Source organism: Capra hircus, chromosome 12, assembly GCF_001704415.2.
Source record: "Capra hircus breed San Clemente chromosome 12, ASM170441v1, whole genome shotgun sequence".
NCBI lineage: Eukaryota > Metazoa > Chordata > Mammalia > Artiodactyla > Bovidae > Capra > Capra hircus.
In genome coordinates this window covers 14125366-14148165 of record NC_030819.1, presented here as the reverse complement: position 1 = coordinate 14148165, position 22800 = coordinate 14125366, and the positions used below count along the sequence as shown (strand labels likewise).

Genomic DNA, 22800 nt, shown 5'->3' with positions numbered 1-22800 from the left:
GTGAACCTGGGGCTTATTTTGGCAATGGTTCTTTCCCAAGTTTAATCTAATAACTACTGGACCACTCAAGTGCATTTTATTCAATGTCATAAATGTTTTGCAGTGAATGAAAACTCAGGAAAAACAGGACACAACATAACATCCTATTCCCCCAAGACTACAGGTATAGATGGTGTTTATATTAATCTATCTTCATAAAGTTGTCACCACAAGATCTAAATAAACTAAACTTAATTGCCAAAAATAATCTGAAATTACATTGGGTGGCAGGGATCAATTCAATGAATATCTTTTTTGAGAAATATTATACAGCAAGAACCAAACTCAGGATATACTTGAAGTTAAAGAACAAAAGGTAAATAAACTTCAAATTAAGAGTTTAACAGGCTTCTGGTTCAAGATGGCAGAGTAGAAGGACATGGGCTCATCTCCTCCTGTGAGAATACCAAAATTGCAACAAATTGTTGAACAACCATCAACAGGAGGACACTGGAGCCCACCAAAAAAAAAAGATGTCTCATGTCCAAAAACAAAGAGGAAGCCACAGCAAGACCGTGATCAAATCAAATACCATACCCACTGGGTGCGTGACCGATAGACTGGACAAAAATAATATCAAAGAAGTTTTCAAACTATTGTAAAGGTTCTGAACCCCATGTCAGGCTTCTCAGCCTGGGGACCTGATAAAGGAACTGGGAATCTAGTCTTGAAAGTCAGTGGAATTTGATTATAGGCCTTCCAGAGGACTGGGGGAAAAAGAGACTCCAGTCTTGGAAAGCACAAACAAAATTTTGGGCACACCAAGACTCAGAGGAGAGGATCAGTGGCCCAACACGAGACTGAACAAAAACTACCTGCTAGTGTTAGAGGGCCTCCCATTGGGGAATGGGTCAGCAGGAGCTTACCACAAGGATGGGCACACTGGAAGGTTCCCTTGGTGTAAAAACTCTTAGAGGTAGCCATTAACCCTAGCATAGAGCCCAAAGAACCCAGGGCTGAGGAGCCTTGGGCCAAACAACTACCAGGGAGGGAGTGCAACCCTACCCATCAGCAAATAATTGGATTAAAGCTTAACCTAGCAAGGCCCTGCCCACCAGAGCAAGACCCAGTTTTTCCATATCAGTCCCTCCCATCAAGAAGTTTACACAAGCCTCTTAGTGTCATCCATCAGAGGGCAGACAGAAGGAGCAAAAAAAAAAAAAAAAGAAAGAAAGAAAGAAAGAAAAAAAGCACAGTCTTATAGCAGCTAAAATAAAAGCCATATTACAGAAAATCAATCATGATGCAAAAGCAGACAGTTATGTCCCACATGAAGGGACAAGATAAAGTCCCAGAAAAACAACTAAATGAAGTGGAGATAAGTAACCTTCCAGAGAAGGAATTCAGAATGATAGTGAAGATGATCCAGGATGTCAGGAAAAGAATGAGAAGGGCAAAAGACTTCTCAGGCAAAGACTGAGAAGATGCAAGAAATGTTTACCAAGACCTAAAAGAACTAAAGAACAAACAAACATAGATGAGTAATACACTAGAAGGAATTCATAGCAGAATAACTGAGGCAGAAGAATGGATAAGTGACCTGGGAAACAAAATGGTGGATATCACTGCCACAGCACAGAATATAGAAAAAAGAATGAAAATAAATGAAGACAGTCTAAAAGACCTCTGGGACAGCATTAAAGGCACCAATATTTGCATTATAGGGGTCTCAGAAGGAGAAAAGAGAGAGAAAAGACCTGAGAAAATATTTGAGGAAATAATAGCTGAGAACTTCTCAAAAATGGGAAAGAAAACAGTCAGCCAAATCCAGGAAGCACAGAGAGTCTCAGGAAGAATAAACCCAAGAAGGAACACACCGAGACACATAGTAATCAAACTGACATATATTAAAGACAGAGATAAAATATTAAAATCAACAAGGGAAAAATGACAAATAACATACAAGGGAACCCTTATCAGGCTATCAGCTGATTTCTCAACAGAACTCTACAAGCCAGAAGGGAATGGCATGATATACCTGAAGTGATGAAAGGGAAGAACATAAAATCAACAAGAATACCCTACCCAGCAAGCCTCTTCCTCGGATTTTATGGAGAAATTAAAAGCTTTCCAGACAAGCAAAAGTTAAGAGAATTCAGCACCACCAAGCCAGCTTTACAACAAATGCTAAAGGAACTTCTGTAGGCTGGAAACAAAAGAGAAGGAAAAGTAGACAAAATAAACCCAAAACAATTAAGAAAATGGTAATAGGATCATACATATTGATAATTACCTTAAATGTAAATGGACTAAATGCACCAACCAAAAGACATAAACTGGCTGAGAAGATGAGAACATGTATGAACGCACTTCCACTTACTATGACACTCTGCTTGATCCCCTCAAAGTGTATGTAATTATTTCATATTGTTAAGTTCATCATGTTCTCATTATGGCTTACAATTGTAATTATTTCTTATTTTTGTCTGGCTATTGATTGTGAAAACTGATAAACATCTTTTACTCTTGTGATTATGTAACTATTCCTCACTTAATACCATTGTATCATGATTGGTCAAGGAAACATAATAGAACTTTGTATCACCAAAACTGGGATTGAATAGAAAAACCTAGAATCACTTTTTAAAATCCAGATGCATATCAGAATTATCTTGGAATTTTTTAAAAAATTGAATGCTCAGTTCGGTTCAGTTCAGTTGCTCAGTCATGTCCGACACTTTGCGACCCCAAGGTCCACAGCACGCCAGGCCTCCTTGTCCATCACCAACTCCTGAAGTATACCCAAACTCATGTCCATTGAGTCAGTGATGCCATCCACCCACCTCATCCTCTGTCGTCCCCTTCTCTGGCCCTCAATCTTTCCCAGCATCAGGGTCTTTTCAAATGAGTCAGCTCTTTGCATCAGGTGGCCAAAGTATTGGAGTTTCAGCTTCAACATCAGTCCTTCCAATGAACATTCAGGGCTGATCTCCTTTAGGATGGATTGGTTGGATTTCTTGCAGTCCAAGGGACTCTCAAGAGTAATCTCCAAAATCAAAGTTCAAAAGCATCAATTCTTCAGTGCTCAGCTTTCTTTATGATCCAAATCTTACATCCATACATGACTACTGGAGAAACCACAGCTTTGACAAGATGGAATTTTGTTGGCAAAGTAATGTCTCTACTTTTGAATATGCTGTCTAGGTTGGTCATACTTTCCTTCCAAGGAGCAACCGTCTTTTAATTTCACGGCAGCAATCACCATCTGCAGTGTTCTTGGAGCCCCCCAAAACAAAGTCTCTCACTGTTTCCACTGTTTCCCCATCGATTTCCCATGAAGTGTTGGGACCAGATGCCATGATCTTAGTTTTCTGAATGTTGAGTTTAAGCCAACTTTTTCACTCTCCTCTTTCACTTTCATCAAGAGGCTCTTTATTTCTTCTTCACTTTTGCCATAAGTGTGGTGTCATCTGCATATCTGAGGTTATTGATATTTCTCCCGGCAATCTTGATTCCAGCTTGTGCTTCTTCCAGCCCAGCGTTTCTCATGATGCACTCTGCATGTTAGTTAAATAAGCAGGGTGACAATATACAGCCTTGATGTACTGCTTTCCCAATTTGAAACCAGTCTGTTGTTCCATGTCCAGGTCTAACTCTTGCTTCTTGACCTGCATACAGATTTCTCAAGAGGCAGGTCAGGTGGTCCGATATTCCCATCTCTTTCAAAATTGTCCACTTTATTGTGATCCACACAGTCAAAGGCTTTGGCATAGTCCATAAAGCAGTAATAGATGTTTTTCTGGAAGTTTCTTGCCTTTTTGATGATCCAGCAGATGTTGGCAATTTGATCTCTGGTCCCTTGGCCTTTTTTAAATCCAGCTTGAACATCTGGAAGTTCACAGTTCACGTACTGTTGAAGCCTGGCTTGGAGAATTTTGAACATTACTTTACTAGCATGTGAGATGAGTGCAATTGTGCAGTAGTTTGAGCATTCTTTGGCATTACCTTTCTTTGGCATTGGAATGAAAACTGACCTTTTCCAGTCCTGTGTCCACTGCTGAGTTTTCCAAATTTGCTAGCATATTGCATACTGCAGCACTTTCACAGTATCATCTTCCAGGATTTGAAATAGCTCAACTGGAATTCCATCACCTCCACTAGCTGTATTCATAGTGATGCTTCCTAAGGCCCACTTGACTTCACATTCCAGGATGTCTGGCTCTAGGTGAGTGATCACACCATTGTGATTATCTGCGTCATGAAGATCTTTTTTGTACAGTTCTGTGTATTCTTGCCACCTCTTCTTATTATCTTTTGCTTCTCTTGGGTCTATACCATTTCTGTTCTTTATTGAGCCCATCTTTGCATGAAATGTTCCCTTGGCATCTCTAATTTTCTTGAAGAAATCTCTAGTCTTTCCCATTCTGTTCTTTTCCTCTATTGCTTTGCACTGATCACTGAAGAAGGCTTTCTTATCTCTTCTATTCTAACACATATATATGGAATTTAGAAAGATGGTGGCGGCGGCGGTGTGCCAGTGCACTAAGCGCAGCTGAGAGTTACCCCACGTCTGAGGTCAGGGCAGCGGCCTAGAGTGCCAGGCTGCGATCGCACATGAGCGGCCAAGAGGAGCTACCCCATGTCCAAGGTCAGGCGCGGCGGCTGAGAGGAGCTACCCCACGTCAGAGGTCAGGGGCAATGGCCAGGAGGAGATACCCCATGTCTGAGGTCGGGGGCAGCGGCCAGGATGAGCCACCCCACGTCAGAGATTGGGGCAATGGCCGAGGCCAAGGGTGGCAGCAGGAAGGAGCAGCCCCACTCCCGAGGCCTAGGTGGCCACCGGAAGCAGAAACCCCTCGCTCAAGGCTAGGGGCAGCGGCCAGGAGGGGCAACCCCATATCCAAGGAGTGGTGGCTGTACAGGCACAGGAGGGCCTAGAGAAGCCATCCCACGTTGAAGGTCAGGAAGGGTGGCAGGAGGAGATACCCCTCATCCAAGGTAAGGAACAGCAGCTGTGCTTTGCTGGAGCAGCTGTGAAGAGATACCCCACGCCCAAGGTAAGAGAAACCCAAGTAAGATGAGAGATGTTGCAAGAGGGCATCAGAGGGCAGACACACTGAAACCATACTCACAGAAATCTAGTCAATCTAATCACACTAGGAACACAGCCTTGTCTAACTCAATGAAACTAAGCCATGCCCGTGGGGAAACCCAAGATGGGCAGGTCATGGTGGAGAGGTCTGACAGATTGTGGTCTAATGGAGAAGGGAATGGCAAACCACTTCAGTATTCTTGCCTTGAGAACCCCATGAACAGTATGAAAAGGCAAAATGATAGGATACTGAAAGAGGTACTCCCCAGGTCATTAGGTGCCCAATATGCTACTGGAGATCAGTGGAGAAATAACTCCAGAAAGAATGAAGGGAGGGAGCCAAAGCAAAAACAGTACCCAGCTGTGGATGTGACTGGTGATAGAAGCAAGGTCCGATGCTGTAAAGAGCAATATTGCATAGGAACCTGGAATGTCAGGCCCATGAATCAAGGCAAATTGGAAGTGGTCAAACAAGAGATGGCAAGAGAGAACATCGACTTTCTACGAATCAGTGAACTAAAATGGACTGGAATGGGTGGATTTAACTCAGACGACCATTATATCTACTACTGTGGGCAGGAATCCCTCAGAAGAAATGGAGTAGCCATCATGGTCAACAAAAGAGTCCGAAATGCAGTACTTGGATGCAATCTCAAAAACTACAGAGTGATCTCTGTTCGTTTCAAAGGCAAACCATTCAATATCACAGTAATCAAAGTCTATGCCCCAAAGAGTAATGCTGAAGAAACTGTAGTTGAATGGTTCTATGAAGACCTACAAGACCTTTTAGAACTATCACCCAAAAAAGATGTCCTTCTCATTATAGGGGACTGGAATGCAAAAGTAGGAAGTCAAGAAACACCTGGAGTAACAGGCAAATTCGGCCTTGGAATGTGGAATGAAGCAGGGCAAAGACTAATAGAGTTTTGCCAAGAAAATGCACTGGTCATAGCAAACACCCTCTTCCAACAACACAAGAGAAGACTCTACACATGGACATCACCAAATGGTCAACACCGAAATCAGATTGATTAACTTCTTTGCAGCCAAAGATGGAGAAGCTCTATACAGTCAAAAACAAGACCAGGAGCTGACTGTGGCTCAGATCATGAACTCCTTATTACCTAATTCAGACTGAAATTTAAGAAAACAGGGAAAACTGCTAGACCATTCAGGTATGACCTAAATCAAATCCCATATGATTATACAGTGGAAGTGAGAAATAGATTTAAAAGCCTAGATCTTATAGATAGAGTGCCTGATGAACTATGGAATCAGGTTCGTGACATTGTACAGGAGACAGGGATCAAGATCATCCCCATGGAAAAGAAATACAAAAAAGGAAAATGGCCGTCTGCAGAAGCCTTACAAATAGCTGTGAAAGGAAGAGAAGCGAAAAGTCAAGGAGAAAAGGAAAGATATAAGCATCTGAATGCAGAGTTCCAAAGAGTAGCAAGAAGAGATAAGATAGCCTTTTTCAGCTATCAATGCAAAGAAATAGAGGAACACAACAGAATGGGAAAGACTAGAGATTTATTCAAGAAAATTAGAGATACCAAGGGAATATTTCATGCAAAGATGGGCTCGATGAAGGACAGAAATGGTATGGACCTAACATAAGCAGAAGATATTAAGAAGAGATGGCAAGAATATACAGAAGAACTGTACAAAAAGGATCTTCATGACCCGGATAATCACGATGGTGTGATCACTCATCTAGAGCCAGACATCCTGGAATGTGAAGTCAAGTGGGTCTTAGAAAGCATCACTATGAACAAAGCTAGTGGAGGTGATGGAATTCCAGTAGAGCTGTTTCAAATCCTGAAAGATGATGCTGTGAAAGTGCTGCACTCAATATGCCAGCAAATTTGGAAAACTCAGCAGTGGCCACAGGACTGGAAAAGGTCAGTTTTCATTCCAATCCCAAAGAAAGGCAATGCCAAGGAATGCTCCAACTACCGCACAACTGTACTCATCTCACACGCTAGTAAAGTAATGCTCAAAATTCTCCAAGTCAGGCTTCAGCAATACGTGAACCGTGAATTTCCTGATGTTCAAGCTGGTTTTAGAAAAGGCAGAGGAACCAGAGATCAAATTGCCCACATCTGATGGATCATCAAAAAAGCAAGAGAGTTCCAGAAAAACATCTATTTCTGCTTTATTGACTATGCCAAAGCCTTTGACTGTGTAGATCACAATAAACTGTGGAAAATTCTGAAAGAGATGGGAATACCAGACCACCTAACCTGCCTCTTGAGAAATCTGTATGCAGGCCAGGAAGCAATAGCTAGATCTGGACATGGAACAGCAGACTGGTTCCAAATAGGAAAAGGAGTACACCAAGGCTGTATATTGTCACCCTGTTTATTTAACTTATATGCAGAGTACATCATGAGAAACGATGGGCTGGAAGAAACACAAGCTGGAATCAAGATTGCTGGGAGAAATATCAATAACCTCAGATATGCAGATGACACCACCCTTATGGCAGAAAGTGAAGAGGAACGAAAAAGCCTCTTGATGAAAGTGAAAGAGGAGAGTGAAAAAGTTGGCTTAAAGCTCAACATTCAGAAAACAAAGATCATGGCATCTGATCCTATCACTCCATGGGAAATAGATGGGGAAACAGTGGAAAGAGTGTCAGAGTTTATTTTTTTGGGCTCCAAAATCACTGCAGATGGTGACTGCCGCCGTGAAATTAAAAGACGCTTAATCCTTGGAAGAAAAGTTATGACCAACCTAGATAGTATATTCAAAAGCAGAGACATTACTCTGTCGACTAAGGTCCGTCTAGCTAAGGCTTTGGTTTTTCCAGTAGTCATGTATGGATGTGAGAGTTGGGCTGTGAAGAAGGCTGAGCGCCGAATAATTGATGCTTTTGAACTGTGGTGTTAGAGAAGACTCTTGAGAGTCCTTTGTACTGCAGGGATTTCCAACAAGTCCATTCTGAAGGAGATCAGCCCTGGGATTTCTTTGGAAGGAATGATGCTACAGCTGAAACTCCAGTACTTTGGCCACCTCATGCGAAGAGTTGACTCACTGGAAAATACTCTGATGCTGGGAGGGGCTGGGGGCAGAAGAAGAAGGGGAAGACAGAGGATGAGATAGCTGGATGGCATCATGGACTCGATGGACGTGATCTGAGTGAACTCCGGGAGTTGGTGATGGACAGGGAGGGAGGCCTGGCGTGCTGCATTTCATGGGGTCGCAAAGAGTCAGACACAACTGAACGACTGAACTGAACTGAACTGAACTGAATGATAACCCTGTGTGTGAGACAGCAAACGAGACACAGATGTATAGAACAGTCTTTTAGACTCTGTGGGAGCGGGAAAGCGTGGGATGATTTGGGAGAATGGCATTGAAACATGTATATTTTCATATACGAAGCGAATCGCCAGTCCTGGTTTAATAATACATGATACAGTAGGTTCTGGGCTGGTGCACTGTGATGACCTAGAGGGATGGTATGGAAGCAGATGGGAGGGTGGTTCAGGATGGGGAACACATGTACTCCCATGGGAGATTCATATCAGCATATGGCAAAACCAATACAACATTGTAAAGCAATTAGCCTCCAATTAAATTAAATAAATTTATATTTTTTTACAAACATATTTTAAGTGTCTAATGCTACATATATTCTAAGCACTCCTGTAAAAACACAGAGAGCTATGTTAATATTAGCCTGGCAAGCCAGTTGTTAATCACATAGTTGAGGACACAATAACATTGTGATCTCAAGGTAAGAAAGAGAAGAAATTCTAATTTCTAGACACTGGATTTCTCCCTGCTTAACTTCTCTCAAGTAGTAAGTAAAGCCCAAGAGAAGAGCAGTGTGGCAAAGGAGAATTTGCATACCTGCGAGGGAATAACTATTCGGGACACTTGCTGCCAAAGGATTTCATTCAGGCTCAATAAAAGACACAGTTTATTCAGAAAGAATTGGAAAGCAGGATGAGGATCCATTTCTAATCCCCTTGCCCATTCATATAATGATGTAAGTTTTAGCTAAAACCACCTATTATAACAGACAATAGCACATATTTCCAGTGCCTGATTTTCTCAATGTGGAATTCTGGTTTAACTACCAAAATCCAGTATAGAACAAATTAAGAATCTTCATGCACCCTCTTTCTTCTAGTAGATTCTAAATATAATCATTCTAATTAATTCACAGAGTAAATGCAACTCAGACTCTTCATCTGTTAAGACATTACATTACTGAATTACTCCTGGGAGCTCTAGTTGTTCACACAGGCTACTAGTAAATACCTCATACTCTAGTATAACAGACTAGATGATTTACCTGAGTAAGCGTTAAGTACCAGTCAGGATCAGGTATCTCATTCATCCTTCCATTTCCAGATACCAGGACATATAGAGTACTCTGTCCATTTGCCCTAAGGAATAGGGAAGAAAAAGAAAAAATATTATGCTCTAGATAGAATTTAGGTAAATCAGAAAAATTAACCTTGATTTAGGACACATGTTTTATGGTGGAAAATGGTTCCCAGCTCACCTGGCCCTATGTCCAACTACCTTATAAAAATTCCATTTGAATCACAGCTCTCAGCTCTCAAGACTGTGAGGAAGCTTCTGATGGCCAAATATGGGGAAAGTTGCACTCCACCAGCCAGAACTTTACTTCTTTTTCAGAGAAACTGTGAGGGTCAGAAGAGGAGGCTGAACAAGTTCCACCTATCCCCTCTGCTGTGGGAAAGTGAGGCTTCATGTAAATTTCACAGCACTTTGGCTCAGACCAGGAATCACTCACCAATATGCAAGCCACCAGTCCTGCAGGAAGTAGGCAACCTGGAGCAGGAAACAACAGTCACTAACACACTGACATCACTAAGCTTCACACCCTGCTCACCAAGATGGGGGATGGAAAGGCTCCAGAGCACAGAGATGGTCCTTCTGGCTCAGGTCTGCACCAAGTCCCACACCCCAGATGACCATAGGTCAGGGGAGGGCATGATACATTTTAATATCTTTCAAAGACATTCTTTTTCTTCCTAGACTCTCTCTGTATATAACACCAGTAAGCCTCACTTATTTTCCTCACAGATTTCATTCAATGCAAACCAAAATGGACTGCAAAGCATAATAAAAACAGCATAAAAGTCAGGACTTTTCAAGGAAAAAAAATTTGATAGAAACTCTGATAATCAAGTTTCTGTGTCAGCTTGGCCAGGCCAGTCTCTAGTGGTTCAACCAAACACTGGTCTAGATGTGGCTGTGAAGGTATTCTGTGGATGTGGTTCACATCATCCTCAGAACTGAAGTAGAGAAGATCACCCTCAATACTGTGGTGGCCTCATCCAGTCAGTTAAAGGCCTGACGAGCAAAACCTGAGGCTTCCTGGAGGAGGAAGAAATTCTGTCTCAAGACAGCAGGGTCAGCTCCTGCCTGAGGTTCCAGCTTTCAGGCCTGCCTTTCTGATTTCACATTCACCCAGCTAGATCCCACAACCTCACGAGCCAGTTCTCAGAAATAAATCTTGTAATATATATATTGAACAAGATAATATTAATAAATTAGATAAATACAGTATAAACAATATGTAAATACCAAGAAGAGGGCACAAATCAAAACAAATGTTCCTATTTACTGAGCTACAATGTTCACTAGAATAAGAAAAATGATGATAAACCAGTGAGCACCAGCTGTGAAGTAATTCTCATAGCTCTTAAAACCAACTCTTCCAACCAAACGGTCCTCCAGTGGTCATGTAACCTGTATATTCTCAGTCTTGGGGAGAAAATGGCAGTGAAAACAAAATTTTAAGTAGGGAATGCCCAAATTTCAAAAGTTTATAATGCCCTCCATTGCAAAGCTGTGGGGAAACAGACACATCTCACATACTCGTAGAAGTGCAGGATTGTCTATTTCCTACAGAAAAGGCTGTGAAAATGTCTAGCCAGACCACATATGCATTTACCCTTGGACCCAGCCATCCTACTGTCAGAAATCTATTAGAAATAAGGACATAATTTGCACGAAATTATTCACTGTTGGGTGGTTTTGCTTAAAGTTGATCATGACTCTTGGCACAAGTACAATTACTTGTACAAGCACAAATGCAGAAGCTTCTTGCAAAATAATATACAAAATAATATGGCACTAACATATCCCTCTAAATGACTTGTATCACTTCCAATGATAGAAATATAAAACATACTTGGTGCTCAAAATCCTAGACAAATACAGTAAAATGAGTTCACATAGGAAGTTGAAATAATCTGGATAGCACAGGACAGCATATGACCCAACCTATTTAGTTCCTGAATTTCAGGGAGTGATTCCTGAGTGTAGAATGTGAAGGACTAATCTGAATATTTATCAGAATCATCCAGGTTCTTAGGTCTGGATATTGTGGGCTTGGATATCAAGTAGTACCTGTGTATGTTTTTAAGAGAGAGCTAATGCTTTTCTTCATTTCTGTCTGTAGGGCCTAGAATGCATTATAGACTCATATGAGCCAAAGATGTACCTAACTCTATGCTGACCATTGGGCATTCAAGGTGAATAAGATGTGGCTCTAGGTCTCAAAGGGTAATAAAAAAGGAAAACAAGAACTAACTCTAAAGTGTCTGGCCTACAACAAACGATCTGACAAAGGAGCAAAATATTACCATCATTCACCTGCACTGCCAGAACATTCCAACATATAGGAAAAGTAGCTGATTTAATGTGGTCACAAAAAGACTCAGTCTAAGGGGGTCTTCATATTAAACCTCTGGATGCATACGGGAAGTTGGGAGCCACCAGAGCACGTAGGATGCAACTATGCTGAACTGACAAGTCTGCATATCAGGGTAAGCCACAAACAGCTGAAAATTCATAGCAGTGCACCCACTACTGAGCTCCATAAGATTCTCCATCCTACACCCAAAGGAGAACACCAAGCAGGCTTGCTCCTAATGCTCTTCTAATTCTACCAATTCCATGGAATGAGGCTTGAAATCTTAGGATACACTTTCAGATAAACAAAGAAGTCATGAGAGAAGCAGACTGAAGGTCCACAAGGCCACCAAGAGCAGACAGATAAGGGCATGTTGCAGGATGAGAAACTCACATCTTGGTCCTCTAGAGCTGCATCTTTCAAAGAGGGCCTGGAAGACGGTTGAGATTGAACCGAAGACTCAGAGATCAGAGTGAGTGTTCCTGGACCTGGAGATGGTTCAGCCTCCTCTATCTCCTTCCTTAAAATAATATCTTCAAAATCTACCCCAGATTTTGAAAACTCAGCAAAAGTACCCTTTAACATAACTTTGCCCTAAAGTAAAGAATTTGAGAGAAATTCATTTATATTTGATAATATTAATCCAATCACATACTAATTAAGAAAAGTTAACTAGTCTTAAATTATTATTTTCATAAGAAAATTATCTCTAGGTTCAGAATTCTGGTGAAAATATCTAGTTCAGTTCAGTTCAGTCACTCAGTCATGTCTGACTCTTTGCAACCCCATGGACTACAACACGCCAGGCCTCACTGTCCATCACCAACTCCCGGAGCTTGCTCAAACTCATGTCTATCAAGTCAGTAATGCCATCCAACCATCTCATCCTCTGTCATCCCCTTCTCCTGCCTTCAATCTTTCCCAGCATCAGGGTCTTTTCCAAGGAATCTGTTCTTCGCATCAGGTGGCCAAAGTATTGGGGTTTCAGCTTCAGCATCAGTCCTTCCAATGAATATTCAGGACTGATTTCCTTCAGGATTGACTGGTTTAATCTCATTGCAGTCCAGGGGACTCGCAAGGTTCTTCTCCAACACCACAGTTCAAAAGCATCAATAGTCAGACATGACTGAAGCGACTTAGCAGCAGCAGCAGCAGCTTTCCTTATGGTCCAACTCTCATATCCATACATGACTACTGGAAAAACCATAGCTCTGACTAGTTGGACCTTTGTTGGCAACGTAATGTCTCTGCTTTTTAATATGCTGTCTAGGTTGGTCATAGCTTTTCTTCCAAGGAGCAAAATGACATGGTGTTCACTGTCAAACCCTATGCTAGGTGCTGGGGGATATGAAAGAAATGTATGTTCACATTTTTAAAATGTAGGCCATTGACATAACTACCATGGGAACTCAGGGATGCTAAAACTACAGATGTGGGTAGAAGTATCAATACAATATCTTTGGACAACATGGAAATTGAGAGAAGCATCATGTTAAAATGCAAACAAACAGTTAATTGGGGAAGATATTCCAGGAAAGAAACTTAAGGCTGACCCAGATGTGGCCACAGGCACATCTCCAGAGGTAATGGTCTCTCATCAAATCTTCACAGACCATTGTTATAGTATGTGCTCCACTGGGAGAAAGACATGTAGGAACCAGCCATAAACAGAGAACCCATGAGAGACCCATCTTCATGGTCTTTACCACTTCCCCACAAATGCAGGAAGTTCCCAATTGAAAATTCAATATTCTACCTGTCAAAGTATTGAAGTAAAGAGGCCATGAGACTGGGGTGGCCCTAAATCCTTGACCTCCCATACCAGTAAATCAACACCTAAGAACCAATGCACTCAGATCTAACAAAAAAAAAATTAAAAATAAAAATTTAAGAACAACCAGTTAACAAGCAGTCAACAAGCTATAATCTACTCAGGCAACTGTTTAAGCTACAGTCAATCTAATAATTTTCTTTGAACACATGTGACACATCATTGTAGTTTCCTTCCTTTTGTTGTTGTTCTGTTGCTCAGTCATGTCCAACTCTTTGTGACCCCATGGACTGCAGCACACTAGGCTTCCCTGTTCTTCACTATCTCTCTGAGTTTGCTCATACTCATGTCCATCGAGTCGGTGATGCCATCAAGCCATCTCATCCTCATCCCTCTCTTACAAAGTCCTATAAAATAATGTGCAGATATCTTCACTATATTCTGACCCCACGAAATAAGGCTCAGCTCATTCACCCAGTGTCAAACAAAATATAGGGAAAAATCACAGGATGCAAAACTAAACAGAGGAGGGCATCTCTGGTTACGGCAGGTCAGATGGAAGAAGTTGCCCCAGGACCCTACCTGGGACCTATCTCCTGAGGTGGTCCATTGTGAGAAACTCAATGAAGCATTTGGGTACTGTCTATACTACAGAATTAGAAAATTATTCAGGATATACTGTGCCTTGTTCCACTTGGGAAGCAAAACTCAAGGGCTCTATTTAATGAAATTACCATTTCCTACATAGTACCTATAAGACACATGAGGAAACAAGTAGTGTGGTACAAGGATAGGAATTTCACTGAGCAGCCAAGCACAGACAACTCTGAGAGGTTGAGAGGGGAACCATTCCCTTTCTGCTGTTAGAGAGGAACCAGACAAACAGTAAGGATGGACCCCAACTCATCCATGGTTGCTCATTAGTGGACAAATAGTTGTTCTGATAGTACTAAAATCAGGGGTAGTGTCCTCAAAAGAAGCAATAAGGGACCCTAAAAGATATAGGGACAGACTAAATAAGTTACTCTGTCTCCCATTGATCCTGTGCTCATAATACTGTCATCATTGGGGTTTTAAACACTAGTATCACTCTCTTCCAAATATGAAATTAACTGCTATCAAATCTGAGAAACCTGAACTCCCCATTCCTGAAAGAGTGGTTAATAGTTGACACAAGATATTGCTTCTAGAGAAGCAGAGGTTCTGCATTTAATAATCTTTCTTAGGACAGAAGTTCATTTGATAAATGGGGGATCTGACCAACCGAGACAGCATATTAAAAAGCAGAGACATTACTTTGCCAACAAAGGTCTGTATAGTCAAAGCTATGCTTTTTCCAGTAGTCATGTATGGTTGTGAGAGTTGGACCATAAAGAAAGCTGAGCACCAAAGAATTGATACTTTTGAACTGTGGTGCTGGAGAAGATTCTTGAGAGTCCCTTGGACTGCAAGGAGATCCAACCAGTCCATCCTAAAGGAGATCAGTCCTGGGTGTTCATTGGAAGGGCTGATGTTGAAGCTGAAACTCCAATACTTTGGCCACCTTATACAAAGAACTGACTCCTTGGAAAAGACCCTGATGCTGGGAAAGATTGAAGGCAGGAGGAGAAGGGGACGACAGAGGATGAGATGGTTGGATGGCATCACCAACTCAATGGACATGACTTTGAGTAGATTCTGGGAGCTGGCAATGGACAGGGAGGCCTGGTGTGCTGCAGTCTATGGGGTCATAAAGAGTCAGACAACTGAGCAACTAAACTGACTGACCAAGGGCCTGTGGAACATACAAGGGTTAATGACGGAGGTGCTGAGGCCCAGAGACAAAGAAGCCAAAGTCTGAAGCATCAAACAACCAGTAAGCCTGAAATATTCTCACTAATCTCCACCCCATCCCCAGCCATACTAGGAGTTGGGGTTGATTGGTAGCCCCCCAAAAAGTAAGTTCAAGCCCTAAACATGATGCCTGTGAATATGATCTTGTTTGCATTCAGTGTCTTTGTAGATGTAATGAAGTTAAGATTAGGTCACACTGAACAGGGTGACCTTAAATCCTATATGAGTGATATCCTTATGAGAAGAGACTCAGACATGGGGACAACGGCCATGTGACATCAGAGGCAGAGACCACAGTGCTGCAGCTGGAAGCCAAGGAACACAAGGAAGGTCCATGAACACCACCAGCTGGAAGGAAGGATTCTCCCCTGGAGCCTTCATAGAGAGCATGGCCCTGCCAGCACCTGGATCTGGGATCTATAACCTCCAGAACAGGGAGATGATAAACTTCTGTTGTTTTAAGTCACCCAGTTTGCAGTGCTTTGTTGCAGCAGCTCTAGAAACTGATACCCTATCCTGAGCCCACACTTCTGTCTCCTCAGCTTTACTAAGACTTGTAACTGCTTCTGCTGTCGCCACTCCGGTGACCATAAGAAGACTCTCTTAACTCCCACATCAGACCACATCACTTCTCTGCTCTGGACTATCCAAGGCTTCCATCCCACTTCCAGGCTCACTGCCTACTGCTCAGAGACCAGCTCCCTCCATGTCCCCCTGCTCACTCTCCTCAGACACACTGGTCTTCCTGCTGTTCCTCCAACCTGCCAGGTCAGCTCCTTTCTTAGGACCTCCTGCCTCAAAACCCCTCCCCCAGGTGTTGCATGGCCCCCACCTTCATGTCATTCAGACCCCATGAGGCACCAGCTCCTCAAGGAGACAGCCAGGATGTCACCCTCTTTGTCACATCCTCCCCATAAGAACAGGAGTCCTGTGAAGGCAGGGCCTTGTCTTCCTGCTGCACAGCCTCCCACACATATTGAGCACATAGAGACCTGGGCAGGGAGACACGCAGAGTGGGAGTCTCTGACCCAGGTGCTTGGCTACCCAACCTCGCTTCTAGTGTTAATGGAAGATGCTCTTTAGGCAAATTGTGCTTGACAATCATATGGATACAAACAGGTCTCAGTAGCTCTAATTTCCAAGTAAAAAAACTTTGACTTAAGTTGTATAAGGGGAAAACACAAGTTATAAATAAAATAGCATCATATCCTTAACAAATTTCAATAGAACAGTAATATTTCAGTAGTCCTGTGGTAGCACTCCTATATGCTTTAGTGTTTATGTGGCTTCAAGTTTAATAGTGACACTTTACAGGTCTTTGGATTGATCCTCAAAGACATGAATAGCATCAGCTCTGAGAAAAAGAGAGAGTTAAATTGAGGAGAAGAGGACATTTACCATGAATCCAAGGAGAGTGACCTGCTGGGAGGTCTGGCCTTCAACACACCTGAGTGCTAGCAATTTCATAGGCTTCTAGAAACTACTTACATCTTTCATTATCAGAATCTGACTTGCATCCTTTAGGTACTGCAGCTGATGAGTCATTAAGATTGTGATCTTCTCCTTCAAGGCCTGACAAATACACCTACAAATGTAAAAGGTACAGTATGCAAATACACATTAGCGGGGGTGCTCCAAACTGAAAACACATATTCTGAAAACATAATGAGACAAAAACAACACAGCAAAGGTCTATAGTTTAAATAAAACATAAATAATACAAATTAAATCCAAATATGTCAATGACCCTGAGTAGGTCCTCAAATTTATATAGCAGCAAATGTGAACCCAGCTCTGCTAAAAAAAATTCTAAAAAACAGTCCAGTGAAGGAGGCACTTGCTAAACTTTTTCTAAAAACTCAGCTTAACAGTAATTTACATTTCATAATGAAAAATAATTGAGCAATACTGAGATTCCAAAACTTGACTGAACTTAATATTTTATCACTATGTGGGAAGGGGAAAAGAGGCATCTATGTTATATAAAATGATTTATGGTATATACATTAACAACAAAAAAAGTAATAGAATCTTGGTAACCTTTGCTAGAATGCCTTTTCTTGACACTTCTTCCCAAATAATATTAAACAGAAAATGAATGCCAACGTGGCCTCCATCAGTCTCCACAACAGTCCCAGTCCCATCCAGGAAGCCAGTCTTCTATCATAAGGACTGAACACCTTTCAAATATGAAAATTAAATAACAGAATTCAGATGGCCCAAATCACAATGGGAATCATCCAATGGCCAAAAGACACACCGGTTCTCTTAACAAAGACCCTTATGTGATCAGGCCACCCAAAATGACTCTTCTCTTGCTCTCTATACATCCCCTGCTAGACCAGTATCTGCTTCACTTACACCTGCTTACATGACTGACCTTCCTATATGTCTGTCCCAGGGTCCAGCTAATGATGGCTCTAGCTTCAGATCACAACCCTCCACGATGCTTGTCAAAGGGGCAAGAGGGACATGACCCTCTGCTGGTTTTCACGGTGACCAGTGGCCCACCCTGACATCAACTTCCCCTATAACAGGTAATGTCCCCCCTCTCCTGCCCCCTTTCTCTGGGAGCAAAGACTACCACCATGTCCTGTTCCAATGTGGGCCTCAAATGATAGGATGCTCTTCCAGGATTTCCTTTACACGTGAAAGTTGGCCCTAATCATTAAACCATATGTGTGTCTGTCACTGATTCTGGGCTCTTTTTTAAGTCTAACCTGGGCAAGTAACAGGCCTGGCAGGTCTGGAAGGCCAACAACCTCTCTCAGTATCCAACCTTAAGTGTGTTTTTACAGTAACTTCTCCAACTGCTTCACATTTTTAAGGCAGACCCCTAGGAACTCAGCCCCAGTCTCATCCCACAAGGTCCACAATCCCTCCAAGGAAGCAAGTAGTTGGATTTGGGGTCCTGGTGACCATAGTCAGGGCTGCAAGCAGGTATTCTGGGTGCCCAAGTCCCTCACAGAGCAAATCTCAGGAACCTGGGCCAGAGCTCAGCCTGTGAGTGAGTCAGATAAAGAGTGTGAAGGCAGAAGACTGCAGCTCAGTCCCTCTCACGAGCTTGATGTCAGATGAATGACAAAACCTCAGTTTCTTCATCTCAAAACAAGGCCAAGGACAACTCACCCACGGGTTCTGAGCACTCAAACCACCAGTCCACTCAGTAACTGTCAACCCCCTTCTTCACTCCTCTCTAACCATGAGCACTCATGTGCTTTGGACTCATGACAGAAAAGTCCTAAGGGGACACTCTGGACACTGGGTCTGTGATCAGAAGCAAGACCCCAGGATGTAGATATATACACCATTGCTTCATTAAGTCCAAAGGGATTCATTTTTCCCTTTGATATGTCTTAGTTCAGCATTTGTATCTAAGATTCCTGAGTGAATAAACCTCTTCAGACTTAGTACTAAAGCTTTTAATGGAACTGTTTCTCCTTAATTCGTAATTACTTGCCAACAGTCCCTGAAGGCAGATGTTAACCAAATAAGATGGGTTTCTATGTCCAAGTTGGAGCAATCCAAAAGTGGTAAAATGTTTGCTTCCTAACATTCCATCAGTTCAGTTCAGTTCAGTTCAGTTCAGTCGCTTAGTCATGTACGACTCTTTGCAACCCCATGAATTGCAGCACGCCAGGCCTCCCTGTCCATCACCAACTCCCAGAGTTCACTCAGACTCACTCCATAGAGTCAGTGATGCCATCCAGCCATCTCATCCTCTGTCGTCCCCTTCTCCTCCTGCCCCCAATCCCTCCCAGCATCACAGTCTTTTCCAATGAGTCAACTCTTCGCATAAGGTGGCCAAAGTACTGGAGTTTCAGCTGTAGCATCATTCCTTCCAAAGAAATCTCAGGATTGATCTCCTTCAGAATGGACTGGTTGGATCTCCTTGAAGTCCAAGGGACTCTCAAGAGTCTTCTCCAACATCACAGTTCAAAAGCATCAATTCTTAGGCACTCAGCCGTCTTCACAGTCCAACTCTCACATCCATACATGACCACAGGAAAAACCATAGCCTTGACTAGATGGACCTTTGTTGGCAAAGTAATGTCTCTGCTTTTGAATATGCTATCTAGGTTGGTCATAATTTTCTCCCAAGGAGTAAGCATCTTTTAATTTCATGGATGCAGTCACCACCTGCAGTGATTTTGGAGTCCCCAAAAATGAAGTCTGACACTGTTTCCACTGTTTGTTTCCCCATCTATTTGCCATCAAGTGATGGGACCAGATGCCATGATCTTCGTTTTCTGAATGTTGAGCTTTAAGCCAACTTTTTCCTCTCCACTTTCACTTTCATCAAGTGGCTTTTTAGTTCCTCTTTACTTTCTGCCATAAGGGTGGTGTCATCTGCATATCTGAGGTTATTGATATTTCTCCTGGAAATCTTGATTCCAGCTTGCCGGAAGCCAGCAAGGGAGATCCTATCCATGGCAAGGTCATGAGAAAGTGGCCTGATGGGCAAAGGCGGGTCAGGACTCAAGGGACTCCCTGACTCCACCCATGACAAGGTCATGCGGAAGAGGCCTGACAGGCAAGGCGATCAAGACTCAAGGTGTCCCCTAGATCTGCTCGAGCATCTACCCCTGAAACCAAAATCTGTCTGTTATACTACACTCTTCTGCTATTAACAGGGGCTATCCCCAACCACCTTTCTCTGGAAAATTAACTTAGAGCTCCAGTTAATAGTCTCCTGCATATAAAAGGAGTGTCTCAGCTGAAACCTCTATGCTGGAGTCTAGCTTGTGTGACAAGTTGATCTACACTCCTGCTACTTCGCACATGATTGTTTACAACCTCTCAACCATAAACAGCACAGAGAGTTTGGAGTAGTTTGAAAGTCTTAGTTAGCATAGGGTTTTTCTAAAGATAAAAATCATTGGTGAAGGGTTCCATTGCTGAGTTAATGATTGCCGCCAGGCCTCCATATCCTTAGGCATCTGGGAGTATGTTAATCAACGTAATTGGAACGTAGAAAAAGAAATATAGTAGTTTTGATGTTAGAAATACTAGACTTTTGAGTTAATGATTTTCTCTTTGTTATAAATCACTGTACTCCTCTTTCTTTGTTATAAATCATTGTTTCCTTGCTATGTAAGAATGTAACTTTATCACTATATTAAGACTAAGTAGATCTTAAGGGAAAACAAGTTTTCTGATTGACTAACCTTTATCAATAGAAAGAAAGATGGGGCTATAAAATGTTAATCGGTCTCCAGACCAGAAGATATTGTAAACAAATGTAAGACCCTGTAAGAACAAAGGTATGCAAAGAACACTCTGTCTTTAGATAAGGGTCAGAGCAGCTGACCCTGCATGACTCTATTTCTTACATTTATCTCTATGTACAACTTAAAGTATAAAAGCTTCCCTGAAAAATAAAGAGATGGACCAGGATCAGTTCCACTAAAGCCTGGTTCCCCCGTGTCATCTTTCCTTTCTTACTCTCCTTTTCAGGTTAATTCCCATCTGGAGCACAGAGGTCTGCCATGTTTACTTATTTGCCTGGGCTTCTAAGACCTGAACAGGAAGGCGCCCTCTGTCTTCACTCCCTCGGGAGACCAGGAGGGCGCCTGCGGCCTACGTAAATGCTGCAAGTCTCTTGTCTCGAGGCTTTATTGACTTTCTGTGTAAACCAAGGAATATAAGCCTCTTTCTCTCCTCTATTCTCTTAACTGCAAATTCTTTCCTTATCTCTCTCTAAATTTATATATCTCTCTTGCCTTGCCATACACGTTTCGGATACCATGGATCCAAACGGGGCGGGACCCCGGTACCAGCTTGTGCCTCTTCCAGCCCAGCGTTTCTCATGATGTACTCTGCATAGAAGTTAAATAAGCAGGGTGACAGTATACAGCCTTGACTTTCTCCTTTTCCTATTTGGAACCAGTCTGTTGTTCCATGTCCAGTTCTAACTGTTGCTTCCTGACCTCCATATAGGTTTTTCAAGAGGCAGGTCGGGTGGTCTGGTATTCTGATCTCTCTCAGAATTTTCCACAGTTTATTGTGATCCACACAGTAGTCAATAAAGCAGAAATAGATGTTTTTCTGGAACTCTCTTGCTTTTTTGATGATCCAGCAGATGTTGGCAATTTGATCTCTGGTTCCTCTGCCTTTTCTAAAACCAGCTTGAACATCTGGAAGTTCATGGTTCACGTATTGCTGATGAAGTAACATAAATAATTACAACAAAGTGGCCAATTAATGACTTGAGATTTTCCTAAATACTGCTTTTTATTCATCTCTAAGAAGATAGTCTATTTTTCAAGTTTCAGAGTAAAGATTTCCAAGTTATGTCATAAAAATGATTGATTCAGAAACAAGTTAACTGTTAGTGTTATATAAGAGCTGTGTTAATTCTATTTTTTGGGTTGGCCACAAAATTCCTTTGGGTTTTTCCATAACATCTTAGAGAAAAACCCAACTGAACTTTTTGGCCAATCCAGTATCTTTCTCTATAGGAGCTGTGTTAAGAGGAGACACATTCCATGGTAGAGGTGATACAAATAATTCAGAATCTGCACCTTCTTCCATTCAATCAGCAGAGATTTACTGAGGTGCCACTCCCTTGTACGTTTCAGGTCAAGAAAGCAGACATTACTTTGCACCATGTAAAAGGGGGATACACTGAACGAGTATAGGACATGTACTATCAGGCCATGATGTGTGCTCTGAAGAAAAAGCAAAGATGCTGCTGTCTTAGTTGGGGAGACACGGGAGCCCTGGGATTCTCTGGGGAAACATCCCTGGAAGAAGACACAGCAGGTGCAGGGGTCTGGGACAGAAAATGCTGGGCTGAGGTGCTTTCATGCATTCACAGGTTCTAGGGGGTGGGGAGACTCATAAATGGTCAAGTGCACCCACTGAGGGCAGTGAGAAGACAGAGGGCATGGGCACCCCCTGGAGGAGTGGGAGGGAATGGCAGCTCCCATCTTCCATCTTCCTTCTGTGTCCTGGCACACGGCTTCCTGGCTCTGGGACAGAGGGGCCAGTAGGTATAGACAGACAAGGGTGAGAAAGGACCCCCACAAAGCCCGCACAGTGGATTACTAAATAGGTGTGGGGAAGAGCTAGAAAGGCTGATGGGGGCAGACAGCAAAGAAGCCTGTTCTCTGAGGACCTAGAGCTGCTTCCTGAACATGGGAGGAATGGGAGGGAAGGGCAGGGGGAGGTCTATGAAGGGCCAGAGCAGGAGGGTGAGCTGTGTAGACAGCAGCATGGGAGTCTGATCAAGACAGACCTGAAAAGCTGATGACGTAGGAGGCAGGGGTCTGATGATGTGGGGCTGAACCAGGAGAGGATCCATGGCTGGAGACAAGTGAGACTGCATCAGTTCATCTAAGGACTCTCATCTTCTATAGGTAATAGAACCCACTTAATCATCACAAAATATAGTTATAAAAACCACAAACATTAGTAACCTGGTATATATTAATA

At 42.5% G+C, this 22800-nt stretch overlaps 1 protein-coding gene across 1 annotated transcript in view; it reads right to left on the bottom strand.

Moving 5' to 3' along the window:
• The window catches only part of LOC108637253 (multidrug resistance-associated protein 4-like), an 82439-nt gene that overhangs the window by 21316 nt on the left and 38323 nt on the right, over window positions 1–22800 (bottom strand). The window contains 4 exon segments of the mRNA XM_018056296.1: window positions 9381–9474; window positions 10686–10825; window positions 12153–12353; window positions 16852–16948. Of these exon segments, the coding sequence (XP_017911785.1) occupies window positions 9381–9474; window positions 10686–10825; window positions 12153–12353; window positions 16852–16948 (532 nt within the window).